We start from the raw sequence: 20,703 nt of genomic DNA on the forward strand, positions 1-20,703 counted from the left end.
AATGTCTTTGGGATTTTGATGGGGATTGCATTGAATTTGTATATCAATTTTGGCATTATAGCCATTTTTACTATGTTGGTTCTCCCTATCCATGAGCATGGGATGTCTTTTCATTTCCTAGTGTCCTCTTTAATTTCTTCCGTTAGGCTTTTATAGTTTTCATTAAATAATTCCTTTACATCTTTGGTTAAGTATATTCCTAAGTATTTTATTCTTTTGGGGGCTACTGCAAATGGGATCATTTTCTTGATTTGGCCTTTTGTTTGTGTATTGTTGGTGTACAAAAAGATTACTGACTTCTGAAGGTTAATTTTATATCCTGCCACTTTGCTAAAGTAGTTTATTAATTCTTCTTGGGAGTGGAGCTTATTGGGTCACTCAAATAGTGGATCATGCCATCTGCGAATAGGGATAGTTTAATTTCTTCTTTCCCTATGTGGATCCCTTTGATGTCCTTTTCTTGCCTTATTGCTCTGGCTAAGGGTTCCAGTACTATATTGAAGAGAAGTGGAGAATGGCCAAGCTCTAATTTAAGACAGGGATGATCATTGAGGAGGAAACATTTAAAGACTTGAATAAGATATAGGGACTTGGCAAAGAAGATTATCTGATGTAAGAACCTTCCAAAGGAAGACAAGAGCAATGCAACAAGGCCTGTGTCTATATGTGCCCAGCAAAAGAGAAGAAGAGCAATGAGGCAGTATACCTAGGGAACAGTGAGGGTGGGAGAGAGTTTTAGACACTAGGTAGACAAGTGACAGGGATCCAATTCTTAAGGTCCTTGGAAAGTCATTTTTAAGGGCTTTGGGTTTTTTTTTTCCCCAGTCCTGGGCTTGAGCTCAGGGCCTGAGCACTGTCCTTGGACTTTCTCAAGGCTAGAGCTCTACCACTTGAGCTTCAGCACCACTTCCAGCTTTTTTTTTCTATGTATGTGGTACCAAGGAATTGAACCCGGGTCTTTACCACTAGGCCAAACTCCCAGCCCAGGGCTTTGGGTTTTATCTAGTGTGAGGTAGAGTGGCATTCTACATATTCCAGAAGAAAAGTATCATAGTGTAAGTTGAAAGAAAAGGGCAGAAGCATTTGTCCAGCTGAAGATAACAGTTGTGCAAACCACCACGAAAACGGAGAAGGTAGTGGGAAGTGGTTAAGTGCAGGATGTGTTTTGAAACAGTTCATAGGATTTCCTGCCAGTTTGGGATGTGGGCATGTGAGGATGAGCGGGCCAAGAATGACTCCAAGGCTATTTATGTGGAAAATCGAAAGACATTAGAGTTGTCCCCAACTAGGAGAACAGCATTGAATGGAATGGCTATGGGAATAGAGGCAGAGAGATCATTTTGCAATGTTAAATTTGAGATACCAGGTAGACATTTGAACTGCCACTGCAATCCTGAAAGTCATTGATGTATAAGTGTCATTAAATGATGAACCTACTTAAGTTGTAGAATAAACAGGTATCAGCAGGCAGGGAAGTAGCAGAAAACCACTTATCTTTCATTTTCCCCAGTAGCTCAGTTTTTCTAGCCCAAAATTGACCCAAACAAATTCTTCTCAAAGTTGGGCTAGCTAATGAATATAAAAATCTATACAGGAGCTAGGAATGTGGCTTAATGGTAGAATGCTTGCCTAGCATACATGAAGCCCTGGGTTTGATTCCTTAGTACCACATACACAGAAAAGGCCAGAAGTGATTTTGTGACTCAAGTGGTGGCTCAAGTGGTAGTGTGCTAACCTTGAGAAAAAGAAGTTCAGTGACAGTGCCCAGGCCCTAAGTTCAAGCCCCAGGACTAGCAAAAACAAAAGAACAACAAATGTCAAGTAAGGTATACAAACAAACCATTCAATAAATGTTATATTTCTTTGATACATTTCACCATTTGAATTCTGGACACGGTGGTATATACCTGTAATTCCAGCATTTGGGAAGCTAAAACAAGAGTACCTTATGTTTGGGGCCAGACTCAGATCTCTGTTTCTCTCTCCCCTCCCGCTCCCCTCCCCTCTCCTCTCCTTTCCCTTTCCCTCTCTTCCCTGTCATCTCTCCTCCCTGGATGAGGTAAGAGGTTTAGTTCTAACATCTACTCCTACCTGATCACCACTACAAATCCTAGACTGGAACCTCCAAAACTGTGAGCACAGTGAACCCCTTGTCTTTACACCTCAGTTCAATCAATTACCTCACAGATTTGTTTAGAGCACAAATCACTGTGGGTGCTAGTGGCTCACAATCATAATAATAGCTTCTCATGAGACTAAGATCAGAGGATCACAGTTCAAAGCCAGTCCAGACAGGAAAGTCTGTGAGACATTTTTTTTTTTTGCCAGTCTTGGGGCTTGAACTCTGGGCCTGGGCACTGTCCTTGGGCTTTCTCAAGGCTAGCACTGTACCACTTGAGCCACAGCACCACTTTCAGCCTTTTCTATGTCTGTGGGTACCAAGTAATGGAACCTAGGGCTTCATGCCTGTTAGGCAAGCACTCTACCACTACCATGCTCCCGGCCCCAAGTAAAAAAAAAAATGTTTTTTGTTTTTTGTTTTTTTGCCAGTCCTGGGCTTAAGCTCAGGGCCTGAGCACTGTCCTTGGATTTTTCTCAAGGCTAGAGCTCTACCACTTGAGCCTCAGCTTCACTTCCGACTTTTTCTAAGTATGTGGTACCAAGGAATTGAACCTGGGTCTTTGTGCATGCTAGGCAAGCACTCTACCACTAAGCCAAACTCCCGGCCCCTCCAAGTAAAAATTTTTTTAAGAAAGCTAATGAATATGAAAGTAAACTACAAAGAACAATATAGAGATTTGAAAGAATTACTACATGCAAAGATTCTCCTTTTTCTCTATTTTTTTTCTCTTTGCTCATATTGCTCTTAGACTCAAACTGTTAAGCTTAAATGTTCCTACTTTCTCAGCCTCCCTGGCAGCTGAGAGCATTGGCATGTGCCTCTGTGCCCTTAGCCTCAGGAGTGATGCAACATTGTACAGTGTAATAATTTTCTGGAAGTAGGTAAATTCCTCTATTTTTGTTACCTTAAGAATGGAGCTCTTTACACAATAGATGATCACTGACTGGATTAAAACATGAGTCTTGGACTTATGATTGTGTTGAGCACAGGTTAAAAACCTGTTAAAATTCTTAAGTAGATGTGTCCCAAGACTGAAGTTTCTTGTTTTTTTGTAGAGGGAATGCTAATGTCTACCTGTAAGGCTGTACAGGGCTCATGTGCATAGTATAGTGCCCTAAGCATTCTGACTACTACATAGCATACAGAAAATGTTCATTCATTTTCTTTCTCCAAGAATACAGTAATCCTGTGATAGTAATTATAAAAATTTGATTAGTAGTTCTCTTGGAGCCAATTTAAAAAATTGACTAGATTCTCATTTGTTTTAACTTTTAAGTTTTCCCCTCCACGGTTACTTTCTAAAGATGACCTTATTATGTATGCTTGTTCAGATGATAAAGAAGAAACCACTTTAAGTTTGCACTATGGACAGCACAGAGGAGAAAAATGACGGTTACAAAGATGACCTACTACTTAGAATGGGACTTAATGACAACAAAGCAGGAATGGAAGGATTGGATAAAGAGAAAATTAACAAAATTATAATGGAAGCCACAAAGGTTTGTTTCTGATTCTTTTTATGTCTATACTTTCATTACTATTAAACTTTCTGCTTAAAACAACCTGATTAAGTTTTGATTGAATATCTCTTTCATTGAAAGTTCTGTATGTGTGATGGTAATAGGGCTTGAAGTCAAGGTAGGACATATTCTCGTAGCTTTTTCACTCAAGGCTGGCACTCTACCACTTGATCCGCAGCTCCACTTCCAGCTGTTTGGTGATTGATTGTAGATGCAAATCTCTCAGATTTGTTAACCTGGTCTGGTGCATGTGTAATTTTTTATGGATTGTCAAATTACTCTCCTTATTGGTTGTTTCTGTTTATTCTTCTACTAGTATGAGTGTATTGTGCTAACATTGCATCAGTAAAAGGTATCGCTAAATTTTCGGACTTGCCAAGCTGAGGTAACATAATGTAACATTATCAAACATTTTAATCAAAAGGATATGAATAGACATTTCAGTAAAGAAGATACTCTGTGGCTTAGAGGCATATGGAAGTAGACTCAACATCATTAGTCATTAAGAAGGTGTAAATTTTGGGATTAGAGGCCTGGCTCAGTTGGTAAAGTTAGTAACAAAGTCCTAGTCTCAGACCAAAAACAAAAAAAATGTAAATTTCAAAACACTCGGAGATGCTATCCACAGTATTATTGTCACTAATGCCTATAATAACCCATTCACAATGTTGGCAAGGATATGGAGAAGTTAGCTCTCATATGTTGCTAGTAGGATTGTATAATGGCTCAATCATTTTGGAAGACGCTGTGGCTCTCCTCTCAAAATTAGCCATGGTTAGTTACTATATGACACAGAAATTCCACTCCTAGGGGAGGATCCCAGGAGAATGACAGTGGATATCCATGAAAATCCTTGCATACAAATTCATAACAGTGTTTTCATATTAGTTGAAAGTAAAAGTAACTTGATGTCTATCAATCTAAGCATTGTTCAGTGGTAGAATGATAAGTATTAAGTTTCTGCTGCATTTTATTAATGATTTAACATTAAAGTTTTGAATAGTAATTGATGATCTGGCAGACTTAGGCCTAGGACACTTTTTTCTGAATGCAACTCTCAAAGAGCCTGTGATTAGTTCTGTTTCACAACAATTGTATAACTTCAGTAACTATTAATATTTACAGATGAGGAAATAGGTAACAGATGAAGTAATTTTGAAGTCACCCAGCTACTAAGTAGAATGTATATTCTCAGCCAGCAGGTCATACTACAGCAATTCTTTCAGACGTTTTTCCTATGCTTTGTTACCTTCATAGGGCTCCAGATTTTATGGAAATGAGCTCAAGAAGGAAAAGCAAGTCAACCAGCGAATTGATAATATGATGCAACAAAAAGCGCAAATTACCAGACAACAGCTAAGGAAGGCCCAATTACAGGTATTAATTCAGTCCTTACAGTGGAAGTTGGTAGAATGGTAATTAACAACTATCATGTATCATCATTAAGTAATAACTACAAACAAGATGAAAGTGAAGGCAGACCCATTCAGCAAATGCACACACTTTCCTAAGAGGTGCCCTCCTTATTTGCTTACAGTCCACACCTAGGCCCTCCCACCTTCATTATACAGAAAATAAATACCGTCTTAACTTGCTGATCTTCATAGGACAAGTAGTTGGCAAAACCTATGTGCTTTTTTTTTTTTTTTTTTTTTTCAATCGTTGGGCTTGAAAATAGGGCTTGGGCATTGCCCCTGAACTCTTTTCCTCAAGACTAGAGCTCTATTACTTTGAGCTATATCGCCACTCTGATTTTCTGGTGATTAATTAGAGATAAAACTCTCATGGACTTTCCTGCCTGGGCATAAATAAAATCATGATGTTCAGATATTAGCTTCCTGAGTATCTAGGATTTTTAATGTGATGCACCAGCTCCCAGCCCTGTGTGCCTTTGAGTATGTTCATACTTAGAATGAGAAAAGGTCACAAAGCCATAGGATAAAATTGATAAAAATCACAAATTTTCTGTAGTGTATTACAGCAAACATGAACATATAGTAAGAAGTAACTCAGAATACAACTATGGTTTAGTAAAATAAAATTATGAAATCAGAAATGAGATTGTATCATTTTTGTTTCTGTAATGTCCAAAATGTTAGTTTGTAGTTATTTTAATTTACTTCCCTTTTATTATGACACAAAGAATATCTTTTTACATGTTGGCCATTATTTCTTTATTGTGAGAATGACCTCTTTTGTTCTCCTTGTTAGGATATAGGTTAAGTAACTGGCACAAGACACTCAAAAATGTATTTTAAATGAGAACTTATTTTGAGGGCTGGGCTTAGTGGCACGTGACTGTAATACCAGCTACTTGGGACTCAGAAATAGAAAAATCATAGTTTGACACAGACTAGATAAAAAGGTCAGTCAAGCTTTGTCTCAAAAATACTCTGGATAAGATATTCCATACCATTTGTCCCAAAAGTAAGAGGATTGTTTTTTGAGATCTGCCTAGTAAAAAATCCATGAGTCTCTTATTCAGAAAACACTAGAAGTAAAAGGGCTTGGGGTTGTAGCTTGAGTCCCAGTAACACACAAGAAAAGTATTTTTTTTTCTTTTCTCACATAATAGGTAAATAGTTTTAAGCTGATGAGTTAGCTCTGGTGATCATGGTAATTTCAAGAGGCAAATTCCTTAAATCTTATTCTTATATCCTTTCCTGGTATTATCTTTACTTGGACTTGACAAAATTAGATTATCCTCAAATCATATTTTAGTAAAAGCAGGGTGGGGAAAATATTAAAAGCAGATAATTTCCTTTTAAACAAGTAAAAAGGAAGTGTTTTATTACTTAAGCTTTCATTTTTTTGACAGTAACAAGTTACAGTGCCATACAGAGTTAGAAGAGACTCATCTTCTCTGGCTAGGTGGCCATATGTCCAGCTAAAAGCTGTTACTGTGAAAATGCATTTGGAGGTGCAACTGTCAGTATAAAACAATGTCCTATGCCCACATTTCTAGGAGAGTTTATATCCATTTCTCTTGATTTAAAAGATCTTATTGTACATTAAGGATTTTTTCCTTGCCATTTGTTATAAGTTTGCTCCTAATATGTTACATTTAGCTTTGCAGCTTTATCCCTGTATATATTTTAAGATTGATATCCAATGGCATTTTTAGAGCTGTTTTAAGTTCATAAGCAGATTTTTCCTATACCTCTGCTCCCACACAGGCTAACTTCTCTGACTAGCATCACCTCCCATGAGAATGGTACATTTGTTGAAATTCATGAACCTACTCTGTCATATCACCTACCCCAAATTGATAGTTTCACTGTTGGTGGTGTGTATTTTATAGATTTGGGCAAAGTTATGATGTATATTCATCACCATAGTATCCAGACTAAGCCCTTTGTGCTCGGTCTAGCCACCCTCCCTCCATGTTAAACCTTTTACTATGTCCATAATATTCCCTTTGCCAGACTCCATCTAGTTGGAATCTGACAGTATGTGGCCTTTTTCAGATAGACTTCCTTAACATAACAGTAGGCATTTAGAGTAGCTCCATGTCTGTTTATGACTCAATAGTTCTCCAACATCTGGATATATCACAGTTTATGTATCCATTCCCATACTGAGGGGCATCTTTATTACTTCTGGGTTTGAGCAATTATGATGAGTAAGCTTTTTATAAACACCCATGTGCCGCTCTATGTGTGGACATAAATTTTCAGCTCAGTTGAATAAATGCAAAGGAGCTATAGTTGCTGAATCATTTGGTAAGAAAATGCTTGGTTTTATAAGAAACTTCCAAACTATCTTCCAGTGTGAGTGTACCATCTGTAGCAATTCCCACCACCAGCAAGTGGGAATTGCTATGCATTCTATGCAACCAGCATTTGTTATTGTCAATATTCTAGATTTTGGATATTCTGATAAAGTAGTAGTATCTCATTTTAATTTGCATTTCTCCAGTGATGTAGGATTTTAAGCATCTTTTCTTGCTTGTCTTTTCATGCTTGCTTTTCAATCATTCCTCTATATATCTTCTTTGGTGAAGTAACAGACTAAGGAGATTTGGGGCTCCTTTTTAGATTAGTTTGGTTGTTTTGTTTTATTGTTGATTTTTAGAATTCTGTGGTTTGGTTATTAGTCCTATATCAGGTTTTTTTCAACTTAGTGTTTCTTAACAGTATCTTTCTTTTAAAGAGTGATAATTTAGAATTTATTTTCATGTAAGATGTAAAGGATTTTTTTTCTCAAATTGGTATTTTTCTTAATGGTAATTACTTGCCTGACTCCATTTATTGTCTCATGAGTTCTTTTTCCATTGAACTGACGTAGTGTAATTTCAAGAACTGAATTCTCACGTAGTTTGGTTTATTTCTGGATGAGTTCATTTTTTCAGGTGAGTTCATTTTTACCCATATCAGCACCATACATTTTTATTGAAATGTAAATATATAGGTACTACAGGTGTGGCTCAAGTAGGAAAGCCGTTTGCCTAGTAAGCACAAGACACCAGTACCACAAAAAATATAAATAAAAAATATAGTTTAATATTTTCTCAAAACCCTTCCTTAGAACTGCTTTTTCTGGGCCAGAAGGGTGGTCTAGTGGTAAAGTGCTTGCCTAGCATGCGTGGAGACCTGTATTTGATTCATCTGGAAGAAAAATACAAAAAGCTGGAAGTGGTGCTGTGGTTCAAGTGGCAGAGTGCTAGCCTTGAGCAGAAGTGCTTACAGGTAGTGCCCAGGCACTGAGTTCAAGCCCCAGGATAGGCAAACAAACAAACAAACAAAACAAAACAACAGAAAAAAGAAATTTGGACATGGCACTGTGGCGCAAGGGATAGTGCAGGAGCCTTGAGTTGAAGAGCTCAGGGACAACACTCAGACCCCAGAGTTCAAGTGCTATGACTGACAAAACAAAGAAACAAAAAACCAAACTTTTTTGGTAATTATTTCTTTTGAATGAACTTAAAACATTGTTTTTATCAATTTTTTTCTGATCAAAACAACATTACTTTAAAAATGACCATATTCCTTAAGCAAATTATTTTCTGGATGTTTTTGGCAAAATGTTGATCTATAATCTCTGATAATTTCAAAGTCCATTTTAATTGTACAATACACTTAGATGATCTGAAGAGATAGAAAATGCATTCCATTGTCTAGTACAACTTCAGATTTTGTTCCAGTTTTAGTTGACTATTTCATGGGAGGTTCTCTGGCATCTTTTGTAAGAGGAATGGCAGGAAATGTGTTTTGTGTTGATTATTCAGTTGTCTCATTTGTTGCCCTTCCTCTAAAAGAAGTTGTATAAACCGGAGAAGATTTGAGGAAGTCCTTAGGAGTTGAGAACATCTGAGAGACCCAAGAAATTTTTATGGGAAATGTATTTCTTTTTAAAGTCATAAAATGTCAATATGTTAGATTTTTACTGTGTGTGACAGTAGTGAACTATTACTAGTCAAGTTGAGATAATCTGTGTAGATGTCCACTCCCTGAATGTCTACTCTAAATCTCTCAATATTCTGTACCCTACCTACCCTCATTTGACTTCCTAAAGGCACAATCATCTTTATAATCACTAAAATATCATACAATAGCGTGAGTTATGGAATGAATAAATATCTCTGTTATATTAAATGGTAACTACACAGCAAATCAGCCATTAACTGTTAACTCAGATTAGCTCAGTAATTTAAGGAAATACTAAGTCAATATGAAAAATACTTCTGAAATAACCTAAATGTAATAGAAATGGAGAGTTTTAGCAAATGAATGAGAGTATAGATTTAAGATATATAATTGGAATTTTGTTTGAATTTATTTCATTGTTAAGGAATTAAAATTTTATTTTGGACCAGGTACTAGTGACCCACATCTGCAATACTAGCTACTCAGGAGGCTGAGATCTGAAGATTGAGATTCAAGGCCAACCTAGGCAATAAAATCCATGAAATTCTCCTCTCCAATTAACCACCAAAAAGCCCAAAGAGACATGGCTCAAATGGTAGAGCAGTAGCCTTGAGTAAAAAAAAACCCTCAGGGATATTGCCCAGCCCATAAGTTCAAGGATAAAAATAGATAAAATTGTTTTAGAAAGGCATCATAAAATTAGAAAAATTGGGCTTTGTAGCTCTACTATTAGCTGTCTGACTCAGTACATTACATAGTAGAAATTCAATAATTGTTGCACCTGGGGCCACGAGTGTGGCCTAGTGATAGAGTGCTCACCTAGCATACACAAAGACCTGGGTTTGATTCCTCAGTACCATACACATGGAAAAAAACAGGAGTGGTGGCTCAAGTAGTAGAGCGCTAACTTTGAGAAAGCCCAAGGATAGTGCCCAGGCCCTGAATTTAAGCCCCAGGAGTGGTAAAATAATAATAATAATAATAATAATAATAATAATAGTTCTACCTGCTTTGAAAATTAAAGGTACTATCAGCTAGCCCTTATTACTAGATAAACATATTTCATGAGTATCTCTTTAAGTCTTTCAACAACCTTTTGAGGTTAGTTAGTCCTACTGTACAAATAAGGAAAGTAATACCGATAGGGCTAAGTTACTCATGGCCGTGGAAATAATGAGTAGCCCTGCTGGAACCCAAACCAAAGCCATTATTTTAAACTCCCATGGTACATACCAGTTCTTCACGATAGCAAAAGAAACAAGGTCCATGTTACCTTTTTAGATTGGAACTGAAAACTTTTTGAGAACCTGAAAGAAGAAAAAAAAAACATGAATGAGGACTTTAGGGGAAGAAAGTTGAAAGATAGTGATGGTGTGCATCTGGTATATGTAGAAAAAGAAGGGTTCAGACAAGGGTGACTAATGACAGATAGTAAAGGAAAATGGAATGTGTGAGTCATGCAGTGGGGTGGTTTCCTTTTGGCAACAGTATACTTGCAACAAGCAGGAGGAAGAATAGATTGCTGGAGACTGTCAGAACATTAATATATGAATCGAAGGAGAATTGTTTTCCCATTTGGATTGCTTTCTATTATCTTTTTTTTCCCAGATGACTCCAGGCCAAAATATTTCAGATGCCACTCCCTTGTTATTACTCAACACATATATTAGCCATATTTTTTGGATTACTATAGATGAGTTTTCAGTCTCTTATTAGTCCCTTTAGTGTGTTCATAATTCCCTGTTCACAATAGAAGTTCTAGGAGAAACATTTTGGGAGGGGACTCGCCCTGTGCAGGTGCAGACCCCCACATCAGGCAGTCTTTGGATCCCCCTGGAAGAAACTTAAATCAGAATGATAAATTTGAGTGAAATTGAAAAGTTCCACTTATTAAGGGCAATGGTTCATGACAAGAAGCTAGTCTTCTCCAAAAAATTTCTAATACTGCTCTCCTTTTATTTTTTTAACCAGTTAATACATAAGTATAAATTTCAATCTCTCCTCCTACCTCTCCTGTGAAGAAAGATTTTAATTCAGTCATGTTTCTTCTGAAGGAATTCACAATTTACCATCTAATACAATAAGGGTCATGGGAAGAGCAAGAAAACAAATAAGAGAACATTGCATTCTCCAGCACAGAGGACAGAGATCCAGTTAAGTTACAAAAGGATATTTGACCTAAGCTTCAAAGTCTGTGACAGCTGAAAAAAGTGTTCTAGCCTCAGGAAACACCCAGAAGCCACCTGAGGTCCTTCAGTTAGTTGCAGACTAAACAGGACAGATCCTCTGGGTCATCTCAAAGTGGCTGTTGCAGACAAATATGATATAATTTTGAGAGAATTGCCATTTTAACCTACAGCTGATGTCACAGTAGTACTGAGAAGGAATGCCATGAAGAAAACACTGTAGGGTAGAGGGGTGAAATCCAGCCTGGGGGAAGAGCCACATCATACCTTTTTGCCTGTCCACCTTTGAAGGAATTGTTCTAAGGTTCTCCACATGGAAGTAATTGTTTCGTTCTAGCATTACTCTGTGCTTATTTGAGGCTGTTTGTCTTTTTTTCATTCTTTTGCTAATGTAGCTATCCACTGATCCTTTTAGTAATATATTACATTGATTAAACTTGCACTGTGCACCAAGCTCCTTATGTCTTTCAGTTCTCTTTGATTTTACTTTCATGGTCTTACTATTCCTAGTATGTTACAGAGATTAAAACCATCACATACCACCCTTGACTGTGGGTAAACTAGGAGACAAAAATTATTTGAAGATTAAATTCTTCATTGTATATTCGACATGTATTAAAGTTTATAAGAAATAAATTATAGTGTAGGTTTTCAGTTTGTGTAGGTTAACATTTATCAGATTTAGCATTACAAAAGCACTTTTATTAAAGGAATGTTTATATTGTGTTTTACATGTTTAGTTGTATAGATTACTATTCCTAATAGCATACATCCAGCCAAACAGGTATGATTTTTTGTTGTATATTTCCTTTGTTAACTTGCAGTTATATTTACAAAGTAGTAGAATCCATTCATTTAAGCAGTTGCAATAGTTCATTCATTTATTCATTTATTCACATATCTTATTAACAAAAACAAAAAATGCTGTGAACTTCCTGGGCATATGAAGAATTATCAGGAAAAGACACTTGAAAATGACTATTTTTGAGACTAAAAACAGCTTTAATAAATATCAATACTTTATATGCCCAAAAGCAGTCAAGAACAACAATAAATATGCGTCATAGATTGAGTGAGTGAGTGGATGGATGAAGGGACAGAGATGAACAGAGACAAATAGATACCTTATAAATTAAGTATTGCTTTGTCTAAAATCATAACTTTTTTGTTTAAGGTTGACCGATTTGCACTGGAGTTGGAACAGAGCCGGAATCTGAGCAATACCATTGTGCATGTTGACATGGATGCTTTCTATGCAGCTGTAGAAATGAGGGATAATCCAGAATTAAAGGATAAACCCATTGCTGTAGGGTCACTGAGTATGTTGGTAAGTATGTCAAGGTAATAGACAATAGAAAATTTCCTAACTTATTCAAGTAAGCCTATGGGTTCATGAAGAAAGAAGTCTTTATTAAGGTCTAAATTGGGTAACTTTTTTTTTTTTTTTTTGCTAGTCCTGGGCTTGAGCTCAGTGAGGGCCTGAGCACTGTCCTTGGATTTTTTTTTTTTCTCAAGGCTAGAACTCTACCACTTGAGCCTCAGCACCACTCTGGCTTTTTCTAAGTATGTGGTACCAAGAAATCGAACCCGGGTCTTGGTGCATGCTAGGCAAGCACTCTACCACTAGGCCAAACTCCCAGCCCATTGGGTAACTTTTTTATCTGCCTTATCTATGCTCAGTTTTTAGTTCTGAGCATATTTAATACCTTTATGTACCTGTCTTTGTTTTCATTTGACTAAAAAGATGATAGACTCAAAGAGACAATAACTTTCCTAAAGACACAAGTTCAGTAGAATGGTAGAGTGACTTTATATCCTTCATTGCATATCGGATTATACTAAGGGATTCTAGTTAAAGATAATTGAAGAAGAGAGAAAAGTATTGAAGCTGAGTGTGGCTGCTCATGCCTGTAATTCTAGCTATCAAGAGGCTTAGGTTAGGAAGATTATAATACAGGGCCAACCTAAGCAAAAGGGTCACAAGACCTATTCACATCCATTAGCTGTACACATGTGCACCTGTAATTTTGGCTATGGTGTAAAGTGTTAAATAAGAGAATTGTGGTCCATGCTGAAGCCTTTGCAAAAAGTGAAACCCTACCTCAAAATAACCAGTGTAAAAAAACAGGTAGAGAATACCTCAGTGGTAGAGTACCTGCTTAGCAAAACATGAGGCCTTGAGTTAAACACCAGTACCTCCCCGAAAAGAATTCTAAACCTCATTATTTTAGACAGTGGCTTTCAGGTCAAGTCTAGCCTATCACCTGTTTTTACTGAGGAATGGGGCAATAGTGGGACAAGGGCTGATGCTCTACCACTTGATTAAACTTCTGCATTTTGCTGGTTCCTGGCTGGCTTTGAACTTTGAGCCTCAGATCTCAGCCTACTGAGCAATTAGAATTATAGGTATAAGTCATAACTGCACTTGCCTCTGATACCTTTTTTGTAAATAAATTTTAATGAGACCAAGTTATGGCTATTACTATTATCATCATCGTTATCACAATAAAAGAACAGAATGGAGTAGAACTAAACACATCCGAAACCTGCAAAATCTGCAAAGCCTGAAGTGATCATTTACTTTCTGTCTTTGAACGGAAGAGATTTTAAAATCTTGATTATAGAGTAACATATTTTACTAATAGATTTAGAGTGGAATTAGTTTTTTCCATAACTAAGAATCTCTGCTTTTGCTCAAACCTTCCAGTCTCTACTTAAGGTCACCATGCCCATCTTAAAGAAACTTTTATTATCACAGACTTAGTTTACATCTGGTATCATGTCCATCTTAGAGAAGATTTTATTAGCACAGACTTACTTAATACCTGGTATCACGTTGTAAATATAGAGACAGTAGTGAGATAGGGTCATGGCATCATAAAACCATGACAAGGTAAAGTCAAAATGTGGTTAAGATAATGTCCTAGAAAGGAATGCCCTTGAGTTGAAAACATTTTAGTAATGTGTTTCTGGTGAATGCATTGATCAGTATGTCCATTTCGGTTTATTTGTTTTTCCCAATGTGGTCAATTTTCTTTCAGTCTACTTCAAATTACCATGCAAGAAGGTTTGGTGTTCGTGCAGCTATGCCAGGATTTATTGCTAAGAAACTCTGCCCACAACTTATTATAGTGCCCCCAAACTTTGACAAATATAGAGCTGTGAGTAAAGAGGTAAGTTGATGTATCACCCCTACTACAGCCATTTACTGGTTTCCTGTTACCTAGAAGTAATACCAAACACCTTAGAAGCAGCAAAATCTTCTGGTCTTAACACATCCTTCCATAGTCACTTTAAGCCACTTCTTTGCACTTATGTTGAGTAACGAACTCTTCACAATTCCCAGGATGCACTATTCTGTTTCCCAGTTCTCTGCCTTTCCGTGTATTTTCCATCTATCTAAAAAACCCATTTTTCCAAACTTCATACATATAGCTTGAAGCTCACTTTAGCTATTTTTTCTTAATGTGTAAAACAAATTTTCTTCTCGAACTACCTATTTTTATAATTTACCAAATCTGCTACTCATTGTATTCTGAGTAAATTTGTATGAATGGTTTTGTTTTGTTTTGTTTTTGTTTCAGACAGCATAACCTAGGCTGGCTTTGAACTTGTAAACCTTCTTCCACCTCTTACATGGTGGGATTACAGATATACAAAACCATGCCTATCATTTTTTTTTTAAGAATTTATTAACGTTGATTTTTACATCATATTTTAAATGACAAGTTTAACAAGTGTTCAAGGAGGGAATCTCTATTTACAATCACTAGGACTTAGTATTTAGAACTTAATCAAATTTAGTCTAAGGGTTTGTATGTCATAGAAATAAAACATTATGTCTATAGAGTCAGGTTTTTTTTTTGCTGTTTAAACCACTTGGAATTTAAATATGAAACAAACGTGTCCTAGTTTCAACAGCTTAACAAAATGAAACACAATTTTACATTTTCTGAAAGGTAAGAAATTTTCCACTTCCATCTGTATAATCTGTAGGTAAGAAGGGAGAGAAATGCCTATGTAGTGCTAAGAGTCATAGGTTTTTACATCTGTATAGTTATGTTTGTATTTCCATTACCATGTCCATAGCTTTGGGTATGCAGTTATTGAGTCCTCGCTCTTGTACTCTTTGGATTTAATAGCCACATATTAAGGATACCATGCGCCTTTTGTTCCTCTGGTCTTGACTTGTCTCACTCAACATGATTCGCTCTACATTCAGTGACTTCCCTGCAAATGCCATTATTTTATCTTGTCTGTTGGCTATGTAGAATTCTATTGTGTATATATATATATACCACATTTTCTGTATCCATTCATCTGCAGTAGGGCATCTGGATTGTTTCCATCACCTGGCTATAGTGAATAGTGCAGAGATGAACATAGCTGAGCAGGTGTCCTTATCATATGTTGGGTCATGATGTTCAGGATAGATGCCCAGAAGTGGTATGGCGGGATCGTAGGGAAGGTCTATTTTCAGTTCTCTAAGAAACCTCCACACTGCTTTCCAGAGTGGCTGAATTAGTCTGCATTCCCACCAGCAGTGTAGTAGCGTTCCTTTTTCTTCACAACCCCACCAGCAACTGTCATTGTCTGAGTTCAAAATCTTGGCCATTCTTGTTGGGGTAAGGTGGTATCTTAGGGTTGTTTTTATTTGCATTTCCTTTATGACCATGGATGATGAACATTTTCTCATATGCTTTTCTGCTATTTCAATCTCTTCTTCTGATAAGTCTCTCTTTAGTTCCCTTGCCCGTTTAGTGAATGGTTTATTGGGTTTTCGGGGGATTAGTTTCTTGAGTCCCCTGTAGATACTGGATATTAAGCATTTGTCAGATGTATTGTTGGTGAATATCTTTTCCCAGTTGGTTGGCTGTCTCTCTACTTTTGCAACTATATTTTTATCTGTACAGAAACTTTTTATTTTTAGGTAGTCCCATTTATCGAGTCTCTCTCCAATCTGTTGTGACCTTGGAATTCTGTTCAGGAATCTTTTACCTGTGCCTATGAGTTCCATTGTCTCTCCTACTTTATCACGTAGCAGTTTCACAGTTTCCGGTCTGACGTTGAGGTCTTTGATCCACTTTGAGTTAGTGCTTGTGCATGGCAAAAGGCTAGGGTCAATTTTTAGTTTTCTGCATGTGACTGCCCAGTTTTGCCAGCACCAATAATTGATTAGACTGTTTGTTCCACTGTATATCTTGGGCTCCTTTGTCAAATACAATTTGCCTATAGGTATGTGGTTCTATTTCTGGGTCTTCTATTCTGTTCCACTGATCTTCTGATCTGTTTTTGTGCCAATACCATGCTGTTTTTGTTATTATGGCTCTATAGTAGAATTTGAAGTCTGGTATTGTAATACCACCAGCATTGCTCTTTTTGCCTAGAATTGTTTTGGCTATTCTAGGTCTTTTCTTGTTCCATATGAATCTTTGGATTATATCTTCTATTTCTGTAAAGAATGTCTTTGGGATTTTGATGGGGATTGCATTGAATTTGTATATCAATTTTGGCAGTATAGCCATTTTCACTATGTTGGTTCTCCCTAGCCATGAGCATGGGATGTCTTTTCATTTCCTAGTGTCCTCTTTAATTTCTTTCATTAGGCTGTTATAGTTTTCATTGAATAATTCCTTTACATCTTTGGTTAAGTATATTCCTAAGTATTTTATTCTTTTGGGGGCTATTGCGAATGGGATCATTTTCTTGATTTGCATGCCTATCATTTTTTAAGTGACTCTTACATTGGAAAGAATCTCTGTTATGGTTACTAGAACTCTATCTCAGTAAAAAAAAAACCTACCATTTTTCTCTTTTTATTTTATCTTCTTTATTTATTTATTTTTGCCAGTCCTGGGCTTGAGCTCAGGGCCTGAGCACTGTCCTTGGACTTTCTCAAGGCTAGAGCTCTACCACTTGAGCCTCAGCACCACTTCCAGCTTCTTTCTATTTATATGGTACCGAGGAATCGAACCCGGGTCTTTGTGCATGCTAGGCAAGCACTCTACCACTAGGCCAAACTCCTGGCCCCATTTTCTCTTTTTGATAACAATTAGCTTATAATGCAGAAATAGACTTTAGTCCTATTTCTAGTAACGTTTTAGTGTTACATATGTATACATCATTTTTAGACTGCTAAACACAATATCTTAAACACTGTGATATAAGTATAAACACTGAGCTATGGTCTAACCCGTAATGTCATTTAGTCATGCAAGTGATCTTTGAACAACAGTCTTATCACATCAAGTACTTTGTTGCATCCTCTTTTTTTGGGGGGGGGGAAGTGGTGGGAGAGAGAGGACATTTCACATTTGGTAGTCCTAACTTAAAAATAAATTGCTGCTCATAAATATAAGCATTTAGTAAGTTAAAGGAGTCCTGTGAAGACTTTGTAAGTCCTCCTTAAACTGAAATTTTTGACAATATTACAGTATGGACTAAATCTTTTTTAGTTCTCTGTAGTCTGGTTATTTTTATAGGTTGGAAAACTTTCTAGATTTGAGTAAGATCTAGCTAGCTAATCTGCAAATAGCAAATAACATAACATATTGAATGAACTATAGATAATCTATAACTATAAATTAATGTTTCTGACTTAGGAAACTTAAGGAAGATTTTTTTTGGGGGGGAGGTAGGGGAATTATAGGGCTTGAACTGGGCACTGTCCCTGAGGTCTTCAGCTCAAGGCTACTGCCCTACCCTTGAGCCAAGCCCCATTTCGCATTTTCTAGAGGTTAATTGCAGATAAGAGTCCACAGGTCCTTTTGTACCTGGGCTGGATTTGAATCTTGATCCTCAGATCTCAGCCTCCTGAGTAGCTAGGATTATAGGCGTGAGCCACTGCGCACGCCTACCGGAAAACCTATTTTGTCTTGTCAAAATACTAGAAGTGTCTCTGTGGCTCAAGTAGAAAGCTAGCCTTGAGCTGAAGAGCTCAGGGACAGCATCCAGGTCCAAAGTTCAAGCCCCATGACTGGCCAAAAAAAAAAGCACTGGAGGGGCCGGGAGTTTGGCCTAATGGCAGAGTGCTTGTCTAGCATGCACAAAGAGCTGGGTTCAATTCCTCTGTACCATATACATTGAAAAAAGCTGGAAGTGGTGCTGAGGCTCAAGTGGTAGAGTGCTAAGCTTTTAAGCCTTGAGAAAGTCCAAGGACAGTGCTCAGGCCCTGAGCCCAAGCCCAGGACTGACAAAAAAAAAAAAAAAAAAAAAACTGGAATAACTTTAGCTGTTCTTAGAGACTTACGTGCTTGACTTTTACTGAAGCATGTCTATTTTAGTTCTCATAGCCATGTCCCATGTAGAGGCAGTAAGTACTCAACAGTGTCTCTAGGGAGCACTTCTCAGTCACAATCTTAGTTGGCTGCCAGCTATAGGCTTTCCAGAGTTCCATTTTCACTAGAAAGATTCTATTTGAATATATTTTAGAAATGGTTTCTTCTATAAGAACAAAGCTATTTAAGGCACCCTCTGAATAAAAAGCTATGCCAAGTTTCATATCACCATTTTCTAAATTCCCTATGACTCAGCTATCCATAATTTTGTTACGCTAAAATACTTTGTTTTTGTAAATCCAATGATTCTCTCATTCTATAAAAAGTAGATAGCTTTAAATTCTAGATGAAGTATAATCCACAAAGTACATTTTGTAGAGGTTTTCTCATGATGTAGTACCAAGATTTTAAATGCTGCTTGAAGTACAACATAATTCAAGAAATACATTTTGTAATACATGTATTCTTTGCCAACCATTTCTTCTTATTACAGCTAATACTTTTGTTGCTTGACCAAAAAAATTGTAAAAGCATTCTTAGTTTTAAGTATTAAAACTACCTTATATAAAAGGCATTGCTGTCTAGGTACCAATGATTCATACCTAGCTACTTGGGGGCTGAGTTGTAAAAATCAAGGGTTGAAGCTAGCCAGGGTGAAAAAAATACCCTGGAGACTCTCTGTCCAATTAACTAGTAAAAACCTTAGCTGGAGGACTGGCTAAGTAGTAAAGCACTAGCTATGAGCAAGAAAACCAAACTGTAGTACAGTCCCTAAGTTCATGCCACAGTACTGGAGAACGGGTGTGCACACGAGCACACACACACACACACACACACACACACACACAACTACTTTTAGACTCTTATCAAGCTACATTCCTAATCTCCACATATATCTTTTAGTCCATAATACAACTCCAGAGAATTCTCCATCATGTATTTATATTCAGATTTGTAACCTTTTTCTTTTCCAATCCAGATTGCAGTAAATAGTGGAGCATCATTTTCCTATATGGATCTATGAACTAGTATATGTATTGAGTGGAGTTTTATATCCATATTATTAATTGGAAATGACTAATTTCTAAAGCATCCTAATGCTTAAGTTTATTCCTTTTTAAATTGAACAAGAATCATCATAAAAGATGAGTAGTGTCTATTTTTCCTTCTAACTAGATGCATTAAGCCTTCACTATTTTTTCAGTATCTCAGGATTATCTGAGATTTATTTGAATCACTTACTGTTTCTCGATATAGGTAGCTAAATAGAGATTGCAGCAGATGAATCTATTTCATAATATTTTGCTTAGGATCTACTTTAATACAAAAGAAAATTTGGTGAATATGCACTGGTAGTAAATTATTTATTCCTTAAATCTATGAGCTATTGATTGCAGAATCATTATTGTAGCTGTAAAGTAAGAATATTAATGCTTCCCATCAGCTATAAATGACAGGAGGTTTTGCTGTGGCAGCAAACTTTAAGGCTTGTTTTGTTCTTTTTGAAGGTTAAGGGAATACTTGCTGAATATGATCCCAATTTTATGGCTATGAGTCTTGATGAAGCATACTTGAATATAACAAAGCACTTACAAGAAAGACAAAACTGGCCTGAGGACAAAAGAAGATATTTTATCAAAATGGGTAACTTGGTAGAAAATGGTAAGAAAATTATTAGAATTGTCACACTAAAACAGAAAACTTTTCAAGATGATGATGTAGTTAACTTATTACTGTTTATAGATGGACTAGATATACCTTTATAAAAGTGAATAATCAAAAATGTTAAATATACCAGTTTTTTTAGTTAAGTATATATGATAACATTTTTAAATTGAATCAGCTTGTTTCAATCTCTAGACTTTGAATCTTCAGAGTTTCTAAACAAAGTATCATAAAAGTTATTTTCTTAAGATCTAACTATCAAGGGGTTCAGATTGCATTGAAGCTGAGGAAGTTATCTGTTTGAGGTGACTTTTTTGTTATTGATAGAAATCAGATTTTTTTTTAAGATTAACTTCAAACAGATCAAAACATTTGGCCACTGTTTTCTTCATTTCTAAAGTTTTCCATTATCAAATTCCAAAAGAGCAATTACATCTGTTTCAGCTCTGCTAAAATTGGTGACTTCTCACCACTTCGTCTTAGATCTTATTATGGCTTTTGTATATAATGAAACAAAAGTTTCATTACTATTTTTCAAATACTCCCATTGTTATCCAAAGCAATGCC

General features: G+C 36.5%; 1 protein-coding gene across 3 annotated transcripts in view; it reads left to right on the forward strand.

Annotated features, from left to right (window-relative positions):
• Polk (DNA polymerase kappa) overlaps positions 1 to 20,703 on the forward strand; it is a 48,467-nt gene that overhangs the window by 8,688 nt on the left and 19,076 nt on the right. For all 3 annotated transcript variants that reach the window (XM_090331843.1, XM_090331844.1, XM_090331842.1), the window contains exons 2-6: positions 3,454 to 3,621; positions 4,900 to 5,019; positions 12,369 to 12,521; positions 14,236 to 14,367; positions 19,980 to 20,133. In XM_090331843.1, coding sequence (XP_090187969.1) covers positions 3,487 to 3,621; positions 4,900 to 5,019; positions 12,369 to 12,521; positions 14,236 to 14,367; positions 19,980 to 20,133 — 694 coding nt within the window. In that variant the 5' untranslated portion in view covers positions 3,454 to 3,486. The remainder of the gene's footprint in view (positions 1 to 3,453; positions 3,622 to 4,899; positions 5,020 to 12,368; positions 12,522 to 14,235; positions 14,368 to 19,979; positions 20,134 to 20,703) is intronic.

The sequence above is a fragment of the Megascapheus bottae genome, chromosome 4 (genome assembly GCF_031878675.1).
Source record: "Megascapheus bottae isolate mThoBot1 chromosome 4, mThoBot2.hap1, whole genome shotgun sequence".
In the NCBI taxonomy this organism is placed as follows: Eukaryota; Metazoa; Chordata; class Mammalia; order Rodentia; family Geomyidae; genus Megascapheus; species Megascapheus bottae.